Source organism: Selaginella moellendorffii, unplaced genomic scaffold (genome assembly GCF_000143415.4).
Source record: "Selaginella moellendorffii unplaced genomic scaffold, v1.0 SELMOscaffold_72, whole genome shotgun sequence".
Lineage (NCBI taxonomy): Eukaryota > Viridiplantae > Streptophyta > Lycopodiopsida > Selaginellales > Selaginellaceae > Selaginella > Selaginella moellendorffii.
The window spans coordinates 60,517-70,226 of NW_003314333.1; the positions used below are offsets into that span (position 1 = coordinate 60,517).

The 9,710-nt window shown below is 48.7% G+C and overlaps 1 protein-coding gene and 2 pseudogenes across 2 annotated transcripts; 1 reads left to right on the forward strand and 2 right to left on the reverse strand.

Moving 5' to 3' along the window:
- Window positions 1-1,254: 1,254 nt before the first annotated feature.
- On the reverse strand, window positions 1,255-3,743 carry LOC9639808 (annotated as a pseudogene).
- Window positions 3,714-6,758, forward strand: LOC9639883. Of its 2 annotated transcripts, XM_024660104.1 has the most exons (6): window positions 3,715-4,069; window positions 4,109-5,749; window positions 5,810-5,942; window positions 5,994-6,248; window positions 6,303-6,521; window positions 6,583-6,758. In XM_024660104.1, exons 1-5 carry the CDS (start codon window positions 3,764-3,766, stop codon window positions 6,485-6,487), a joined length of 2,520 nt encoding a protein of 839 aa, XP_024515872.1. In that variant the 5' UTR covers window positions 3,715-3,763; the 3' UTR covers window positions 6,488-6,521; window positions 6,583-6,758. The 2 variants fall into 2 exon arrangements, with proteins under 2 accessions (XP_002986135.1, XP_024515872.1); XM_002986089.2 differs by having other exon boundaries at window positions 3,714-5,749.
- A 131-nt stretch (window positions 6,759-6,889) lies between these two features.
- On the reverse strand, window positions 6,890-7,708 carry LOC9639809 (annotated as a pseudogene).
- Between the last annotated feature and the right edge of the window lie 2,002 nt (window positions 7,709-9,710).

The window sequence follows — 9,710 nt, forward strand, 5'->3', positions numbered from 1 at the left end:
TGGACCACATGGACCGTTGGATCGGGAGATCTGACGGTGGAGAGGATGCTGGAGAAGCAGAGGCGGGCATTTGCAATTGCGGTTGCAATTGTGTCTCCCACGGCAGATTCTGGCAGATCACAGCAGCTTTGTGGTGATGTCTTGGTGGTGCGGGTGCTCTCAACAGCAGGGAGCAATCCCCTTAGCATTTTTGGAGATCCCTTGGTGGGGGGCCAAGGGGGGCCAAAAAGCCTTTGTGGGGCATTTGCTGTGCCGGACTTGAGTCAGGGGAGCTGGGCCGCACTAGACGCCACAAAAGCTGTTGTGTGGAGAGGCCGAGCTAGCTCCCAGACTCTTAGTGGCGGTTAGCAACTCCAGGCAGGGATTTCTGTGGCGTCCTGGCGGTGAGGTGCAGCGCGCACAGGGACCTACGGAAATGCCCGGCCTGGGGACTTGCTGTGCCAGACCCGTGTGCAGGGAGTAAGGGGCATCATGGCTGGCTTCTCCTGTCCCAGAGTCATGTATGGAGTTGTCTTGGTTTGCTGTTGGCACCAGGCGGTGCGGGGAGGCGCTAGGCAGGGCGCAGCGGCTCTGGGTGGCATGTGGCGGCCCTGAAAGGCGTGCGGCGGTGCTTGGCGCTGCTGGGCACCGCGTAGCGTCGTGCGGTGGTGCCTGGCGCAGCGGGGCACTGCTGGGCAGCGCTGGTGGTGCTGCTGGGCAGCGGCTGGCCGGGACGCAGTGCTAACGGGCTGGGCCACGACGAGCCACAGGGCTGGCGCTTTGGGCGGCGAGTGCTGGCCCAAGTGCTCGCTGTGGCGGTCGCTGGAGGCCGGCCGTGGCACGGCTGGCTGGCCGGCTGGAGCAGCAGCCGCAGCAGCTGCTGGTGTTGGCAGGCCGCGGGCTGTTGCAGTGGCTGGCGCTGCCTGCGTCGGCTGCTGCTGCTGCTGCTGGAGCAGCTGGCTGTGGTGACCTGGGCCGTGGCGTGCTCAAGGCGTAGCTGGCATGCTCACGTAGCTTCCTCTCCATTGCCAAAAACCAAGTGCTAGGACTTAGAAACTCAAAGGCTGAGCGTTTGAGCTGTTAGATCTGTACGATCCAACGGTGGAGGATCCAACAGCCAGGACTCTCTCGAGTCGGACTACATAATTCAGGTCCGAGCAGTGAAGGCAAACTTTCACCCATGAGATATAACGCTGTCAGAGGTCACGCAGCACCTTCCAGATTTTCATCCCAGTGACTCCGTCATCCAAACACACACCTTCCAGGTCGTACAGATTCAATCTGCCGTGAAGCTTTGGCAGAAGTGAGGCAGATAGGAAATCTGCACGATTCGCAAAAGCGGAGCTTAGCACTTCATAGAATACGCACCAGTCGCGCAGTGTAAGCTCTCATATAAGAGGACACAGCTTAGAGGAGCTGTAAATCCCGTGTTCCCACCATGCATCCAAGGCTTGAATCAGAAACATGTATCTGTTCGTGAAATATAAAACGCGAGTGCTTCGAGACGACAATAGCGTGCTGTGCTTATGCACCAGCCATCTGCAAAATTCAACGTTTAAGCAAGGAAAACAAAAATTCCAGAAAATAGTATAGTCAGGAGGCACGTACCTTGGTAAGTTGGCTTGACTTGAGCCGACGAATTTCTCCCACAGACAGTCTGATGAACACAGAGCGTACCAGTGCTTGCAAACTTGTCTTGATGAAGATAAGTCTCTCGCCGTCATTGACGTAAAGACACCTCGTCTGGGATAGCGGAGATTGGACTCTGGTTGGAGCTCCCAGTTGCGCCCAGTCGAGTTTGTGCGAGCGTTGCACAGACTCGTCCTTGAGCTTGTTTTCTTCTGGAGTGTGTAAAGAAAGCCACAAGAGTGACCACAGAGCCGGCCGCTTCTGATCCTGGTGAATTTCAACAAACGAAAATGTGATGCCTGGACTCGGGATCTCTTTCTCAGGAACTCCCCGAGGATCGCATTCCTTACCGCTGCTCGCATCCGACTTTCTCAGCATCGTCTCCAGGAGTGGAATCTGGTTCACCACTTCCAGCTGTACCGGGCCTTCTTGGAAGCAAGTTAATGTGAAGATTACGTCTGTCGGAAGATGGTCTGTGACTGGCGAGTAGAACTTGTACACAGGCCAACCTGCAGAGACGTAGAACAAAAGAAAGAATACCAGATGAATTCCATCAGCAGCAGTGTTGGTGACCCGGACTCGGTACGTTTTACCTCCATTCCTGCGTAAGGAGTGAACGATTCGAACAGACTTGTCAAGGAACGGCTCCGTTTCTTCACTTCGAGCGTTGGAACCCGTTTCATTAGAGCCGCCGGTGTTCCTGTCTAAGGATATTGACAGGATAAACACTAGTGACAGAGAGAACCATTCAGTAGCATGTACAGAGATTACCTCCCTGGTCGAGGGTAAAACTGTGATATGTGGACCTGTGGGAACGTGTACTCTCGTATTAGTTCCATGATCCTGTCAAAATCCTCTGATGTTTCTCCTGACAAGGATAAAAGCTCAATAAGATACAATCTTTTTCATGCATGCGAGTGTACCTGGAAATCCACAGATAATATCTGTAGCGATATGAATCTCCGGGACTAGTCTTGTGAGAGTATCCACAATTTTTCTAAACTCGGAAAACGTGTACTCCCTCTTCATGCCCTGAAGAACACAGAAAACAGCTTACAGAGACAAAACAATCACCCAGAACATCGGTACCTCCAACACCGAGTCCCTTCCAGATTGAACCAGAACATGAAGGAACGAATACACGCAGGGGTGACAGCCATTTCCTCCAGATGCTGTAAGATGTAGATTCGGAGCATTGTACTTCTGTCTATGAGGAAGCGCGGCAACTAAAGCACGTAGAAGCGCTGGTATATTTGCTCCAATGTCTCGTCCTGTAGTGCAAAGAAAGAAAAAAGTAAATAAAAAATGCCAGCTTGAAACAGATAACCATAACCGTAAGCTCCAGTGTCGCCATATCTCCTTCACACCTTCAGACACCACGGTTTTCAATCTTTGCACCTGTAGATAAAGCTCAGTAACAGAGAAAAGAAACTGGCGAAGGTCCTTACTAGTGCGTCTACTGTGTAGCTGCCAAGATACCCGCAAGCATGCTTCGTCTTGCAGTATGTGCAAGCACCCAAGCAGCCAACGTTGATAGCCATGATCTTGACAAACTTGTTCCTACGAACCTGAAAACACAACAGCAAAAGAGATTATAAACTTTTGGCAAATCAAGAGACGGTAAAGCATCCCGTCGACCCAGCCAGGCCTCGTGGCCTTTCAAAGTCTCCCCTGCTGTATTTGCTGCACTCCGATGACGCTGACGGCTTCGAGATCTTTTAAACCCTGAGGAACGCATCCAGCTATCCACCAAGGGAATAGAGGCCGCTTTGCCTTTATGTATCAGTGTTTCCATTGTTGGAGCTTTCACAGTACACCTGTGAATAAAACAGCAGCAACAATTGATCCAGCTTAAGATTCTTCCTTCTGATACTGAACTTACGTGTTGATCAACCAAAGATCAGCTCTCTGAGGAGAGTCCGAGATGGCCATAAGCCTGAAGCTGTCCTGCCATATACTCACTGCCGCTCTGAATGAGTAGTCAACGTTAATTCTTTTCTACGTGAACCTACTCCAGTTTACCTGCCCGAATGCAGGTAAACTCAGTAAAGTCTACACCATTTCACAGATTTAGCTGAACATACCCCAATGCCAGTTTCAGGTGTTTTCTATCGCTAGAACGCACAATGTCCCATACCTAGGTTAGGGTTCCGCCATGGTGCGAGAGCAGTCTCATGGGAAGCGGCCAAGGGTGGATGGGGAAGAATTGGAATCAGATATCAGGGCTGGGAAGCGGCAGGATGCGCCTGAGCGATCGATTGAGCAGCAGATTGAGGAAGTGGAATCGGAGATCAGGGCCGTGCAACAAGCGATTGAGCAGGTTGAGCAGAAGGTGGAGCGCGCTGACCAGAAGGTGGATTCCACGCAGGGTGAGCTTCAGAAACACTGGATGGAGGAGAAAAAGCAGCTCCGTGAGCTTCAGAAACACTGGATGGAGGAGAAAAAGCAGCTCCGTGAGAAGGAGAACCAGCTCCGTGAGAAGGAGAACTGGATGGAGAAGGAGAAGCAGCTCCGTCAGCAGCTCATTCCCTCTAGTGGAGTTGTTTGGTCAAACGCCCGTGATCGGATTGCCAAGCTGAAGGAGCTCTTTGGACCTCGTCTTAAGCATGCCCGCACGTACAGAAAATGCCTTGAAAGGGATTCATTATCTTCTTTGCCAACTGGCTTGTCTCTGAAGGACATCGGGCAGCAGTTTCCCATTGTTGGACGAGAGAAGACTGTGGATGCTTTGCTCAGGGGTAACTGGCTGTTGTACAAGCAATTCATGAGCAGTCAACACACAAAGTGGGATGTGTTTAGGCGCCTCCACCATATAATGGGTGTGGTTGGATTCCCGGGTGCGGGAAAAACATCCCTTGGCACGGCACTCCCACAAATACTCATTGAGATGAGAAGGCAACGGAGTGATCCAGGGCTAAGGATTCAAGAACTTGCCTCGCTTTTCGATACATCAACGGATGAGGTGCGACCGTGGGATGCCATGATGAGCACCGTTGAACATCTCGACGTGCTCATGTACCATGATTTTATTTCAACTTTTCATGGCGAGGCCGGGCTGGGTGATGCTCAGGTTTTGGCCCTGAGGACTTTGCATGCAGCTGTTTCTAGAGCAGATGGCCAAGATGACATCAGAAAAGATACTGGGACTTGGACGCGCTTTCCTTACCAAGAGCTTGTCGCTGTTGTTGATGCCGAAGCACCTGATTTGAAGAAGTTCCTCCTGTTTGATGACGTGATAGCTTTGTTGCGAGAAGTCTGCGAGCTCGGAGACCAAAACATTTTCCTGTCGTTCTTCTTTGATGAGATTGGGAGGAGCAACGTCCTTGTTCAGAAACTGTTTCGGCAGTTCATAGTTTGGAAGCACAGGAACGTGGGTGGCAAAACGTTTGTCACTATGCTCGGAGCGACCAACATTTTCACAGCGGCATCTTTGAGAGAGAGCGGTGACACTGGATCATCTGAAGTGATTTATATTCCTGTCAACCCTCTCAGCAGCAGCGATCGGGAGAAGCTGGTGTTGCAAGTCTTTAACAAGGTGCTGAGGACTTCAAACCGTGAGGAACTTCACGCTTTAAATGATGGCATGCAGCTGTTGTGCAAGCTGAGCGGAGGGAATCCGAGGTTGATTACCTTCATGGTTCAGGCTTTGGCTTCAGATGACCCAGACATGGCCCTTGACATTGACAACCTTGCGCTGAGAATTCAGGAGCCCTTCCTGAGAGACAAAGTAAGGCGGATTCTGGATCGTGTGTGGAGCCTATGCACAAGATTCAAGTATTACAATGGCTTTGCCGGGGATGAGAGATTTCCTTATCTCTTACGAGCAATTCAAGCATCGATGCTTCGTGAGCATGTCTCAAGGAATGGACTGGTTCTGCTGCAGGCCTTTCCAAGAGAGAATGTTTTGACATGGGAAGCTCTGGAGAGTTGTGGAGTAGTGGCTGTGGTGGACGTTCCCAATCTTCGCGAAGAAAAGGCTCTGGTGGAGTTTTCACCTGTGTTACTGCATAAGCTAACACTCCAGCGGGAGGACCTTTTTGGCTCTACAACTTTTGATTTGACAACAATGTCAACGGATGATTGGAAGCAGAAGGAAGACAACGATTTTTTGTCTCTGATCTTCAGCATCTACATTCATAAGGTATGTGAATTCTACGTTCATAGTCTTTCATAGTCTCGGTTATTAACATGTTATTTGCAGTTACTATCGGGGGATTCAGACACCTTCATGCTGGCGGATGTGTTGCCTTGCGATTGGTACATCCCTGACAATCTGAAGAACCGAAAGTTCAGGTTCCCCACTTTTCCAGTTTCAATCAAGCAACTGAGTCCAGGTATGTTGTTGTTTTTAGTTTTTTAGTTTCGGATCAAACACAGTAGTCCAGGCTCAAAAAAGGAGGTTCAAAGGTCAGGGACTTGGGCCATCTGTGGACCTCGGAACAGCGGGGCTGATACCTTCCTGATACTCAAGGAAGTAAAAGGCATGGATTTGGAGCCTTTTCTTTTGTACATCCAAAGCAAGTGCTTTGGAGACCCTCTTAAGCCAGCCATTGCGGATTGGTCGGAAGTCGTTCGAAATCTTAAGAGTGACGTCCGAAGACTGATTGCTATCAAGGACAATGAGCAGCCTGGCGATGAAAGTAAGTCCATACGTTATACATTTTTCGTTTATTTTTAACTTTTGTTTTTTGTAGAGTATGCTCGAACGAACTTTGGATACGTATTTTTCTCAGACAAGGACAATTCATCAGCGCTCTCATATCAAAAGTCTAATCCGATGGATATATACGCCTCGAGTGTTATTATCGGCTCCAATTTTGGTATGATCGAGCAGATTGCAGCTGTAAGGCATACCAAAAAGCGTCCGAGAAAGATGTGATCACCAGTATTTAGTGGTAAAGGAGGCTTTCCAGGTGCGATTCAGCTAGACTTTGATACAAAGCGAGTCTTACGATTCTGGTTTTCCTTTGGTAGGTGACTGGATTCTCTATCGGTGACAGTAAGGTGTTGACGACGTTGAGCGCACAACAATCCATATTTAAGTTTATTTAAGAAATTTAGTTTAAAAAGTCATAATTATTATTATTTCAGTTATTTTAAATTCATGTATAGTTATATATAGTAAATCCATATATTCAGAGACTACCTCATGTATTTAGCCTGAGCTTAGGTGTCTCTCTTAAAACGTTTCGTTCAAGCAGCCATGTAAGTACTTCATTTGATTCCACGGATGTAACAAAGTTTCCCTTTTGAGTGTTGAATTTTTGTCAATAAACTTATGTATTATTATTTAATTATATGATCACTTTACCCCGGGTTCGAACCAGTGTGTGAACACTGTCAATACTGTTAAGATACAGAGCAAGGTTGAAAAACTACAATGTCGTTCCTGCTCCATGCAAAACAGTCAAGAGCGACTCTCCTCCTCCAGCTTCGCAACATACGCCTTGAGCGTGAGCAGCAGATTCGTGGCCGGAGCCTGAAGCACCCCCACCACTCTAGCCGACGGCGCCTTGAGAGCTCGGCATCGTCTCCAGCTGGTTGAACGGTGCGTAAAACTTCCCCTCAAACACAGCTCCCGTGAAGTCACTGTCCAGCTTCAGCTCCTTCTGAAACGCTCTGTAAGGCTTGAGCGCCGCCGGGATCTCCTCCGTGTGCACAAACAGCCACGCGTTCATCCCTTTGAGACAAGGCTTGAGAGCCTCCCACTTGGTGCCTTCAATCGCCTTACCCACCAGTGTGTTCTTGGCCACCATCAGCTTCGTCTTCTCCGGCAGGCTCCGACGCAGGTTCTGCATCTGCTGCACCGTCACCCCGCAACCAGGTAGCAATCCTCCAGCTGCTGCTTCACCTTCTCCACAGTCTCCTCCTTCTGCCTGCTTATCGCCATCCGAATCTGGGGCCTCCCCCGCCGGCTGCACCCCTCGCTGTACTCACCGAGCTCCACAGCTCACCTGTCGATGAACAAGGCGCCCCAAAACCTAGCGCAACCATGCCCATTCTGCTCAATCTAGGCCCCTGCTACAAAATCCAGAGATTGGAAACGAAAGACAATCAGAGATAAGACTTCATGCTTTGCTTTTGAGCCTAGCAGAGGCAGTGCAAAGGATCTTCAGTTTACAATGCTATCCCTCTTGTGTGGGGGGCTTTAAATAAGTCTCAGCCCTCTCATGTGCACACAAATAGAGCAATGACAGTCCAGGAAATTGAAGGCTATTTTCGTAAAAGTGAGACGATTAGTAGTCTCATATTTTAATAATTATAATTAGCTGTCTAATATTGTCACAAAAGAATTACCAATTACTAATCATTTACTAATTATGATTAACAATAACTTTACTCTTAATAATAATATTACACAAGTGAAAAACACTTTCCATTTCAAAATGTTTTTAACAAAACTACATGTTTATTGTTAACGCTAGAATCTAATTGAGAAGTTGCTCCCCACGCAAGCGGGAGCTAGACTATGCCTCAGGTTGGTCGGCCATGCCCGACCTACCCACTATCCCTACTATACATTTGGAACCCCCCATAGCCCCCCCCCCCCTTGAAGAACACACGCTTTGGGCTTTCACCCCAAGCCTCCCTTAGTATCAAGAGTTAGTCTCTGGGACAAGCTTGAAACTTACTAAATATAGAATGTCCCTAGATTGTGAATTTGGACACGGGACGAACACCATTGTGTTCAGGCCGATCTCTACATTCCGTAGATATGCCAAATGAGCAAATTTGGACACTTTCCATAAATAGCATTTGGGACCGAAATGAGACTAACACAAAGGGCATGATAGCGAGGGTGTTTGGCAGACATGGTAAGCTATCATGTAGCAATATTGAGGGACTAATCTCAATATGCGAGGGTTCTTGTCACTAGCCAGTGCAAGACAAAACGAGATGGGAACTCCTTACCGGGCTAAGTATGCTTAGCTAATAACACGTAGGAATTCCGTCCTTATGCTCGTCCGGTCTAAGTACACTCGAAATGCCCAGTTAACTCCACTAGCACAAAAAGGATTGATAAAGGGTCCAGCAATACCGACCTCCTGCCATCATGGCAGTAAGGTAAGAGTGTCCGTAAGGACTAGTCGACAGGTAACTTTCGATACCCGAAGTCACATGCGCGACATGTAACCGGCTGATATGTCAGTGGTACCTTGGGGTGTTGGTCATGGGATCGGACACATGGAGCACTTGGACCAAGTGCAAAGGTTGAGTGGCATGGATGCCATTCTTGGGGTTAGCAAGCCCTAAGTCCTAAATTGGACTTATGGAGGTTGTGAATGAGACTCCTCCAAGTGGTCAGAGATGTGGTTAAGTGACTAAAGTAGAATGGAAAAATTAGTCACTTATAGCTATGCCACCTCTTGAGGTTCCTCACCACCCAACCACCCCCGAGCTACCTCAAAAGCTCCACTATGCTGCCGCTCCACTGTGAGCCCTAGGGTAGGTTAAGCCCCTTACCTTAACATGCCTTAATATACCCTTGAGCCTCCCTTTGACCGATGTTGACCATATGGTCAAATCTGGCACCTAACAATTCTTCCCCCCAACAAAGTCCTTATCCGAACAATGAGTTGTACCGGTGATCACCCTTTGTAGGGAACTGTGCTCAAGTTCTTGGTCCATCTTCCACAGCCATATACATCAAGGAAGCATTGGGCCCATCACTCCAAGATAATACACCTTTCAACTGGCTAACATAAAATACCGAATGAATTTTCACCCCAGCTGGCAACCGCACTCGATAAACCGCTTTACCAATGCACTCCAGCACTTCATATGGACCAGTATATCAATGGGAAAGTTTATCACTCTTCCCTGTCCGTAAAGGCACCAAGGTGTTCTGCCACTCACTTGACGGAAAGATCACTCGTATGAACACGAGATCACCCACCTTATATTCCTGGAATTGGCGATGCTCATTGGCAAACTTCTCTGCTCTATCTTGAGCTGCTTGCAAATTTCGTTTGCACACCACCAGAATCTCATCAAGTTCTTTGGCCATATCAGTCGCCTTGAAATCAAGCTTATCTTGAACGTCCTTACTCAAATGCAGTCCCAACTCCATTCTGTTCAGGGATGCCTTCCAAACATGGCAA

Coding starts and splice junctions, on each gene's coding strand:
- LOC9639883 (XM_002986089.2), top strand. CDS start 3,764: ATGGTGCGAGAGCAGTCTCATGGGAAGCGGCCAAGGGTGGATGGGGAA. Junction 5,750..5,809: donor TCAGCATCTACATTCATAAG/GTATGTGAATTC, acceptor TGTTATTTGCAG/TTACTATCGGGGGATTCAGA. Junction 6,249..6,302: donor TGAGCAGCCTGGCGATGAAA/GTAAGTCCATAC, acceptor TGTTTTTTGTAG/AGTATGCTCGAACGAACTTT.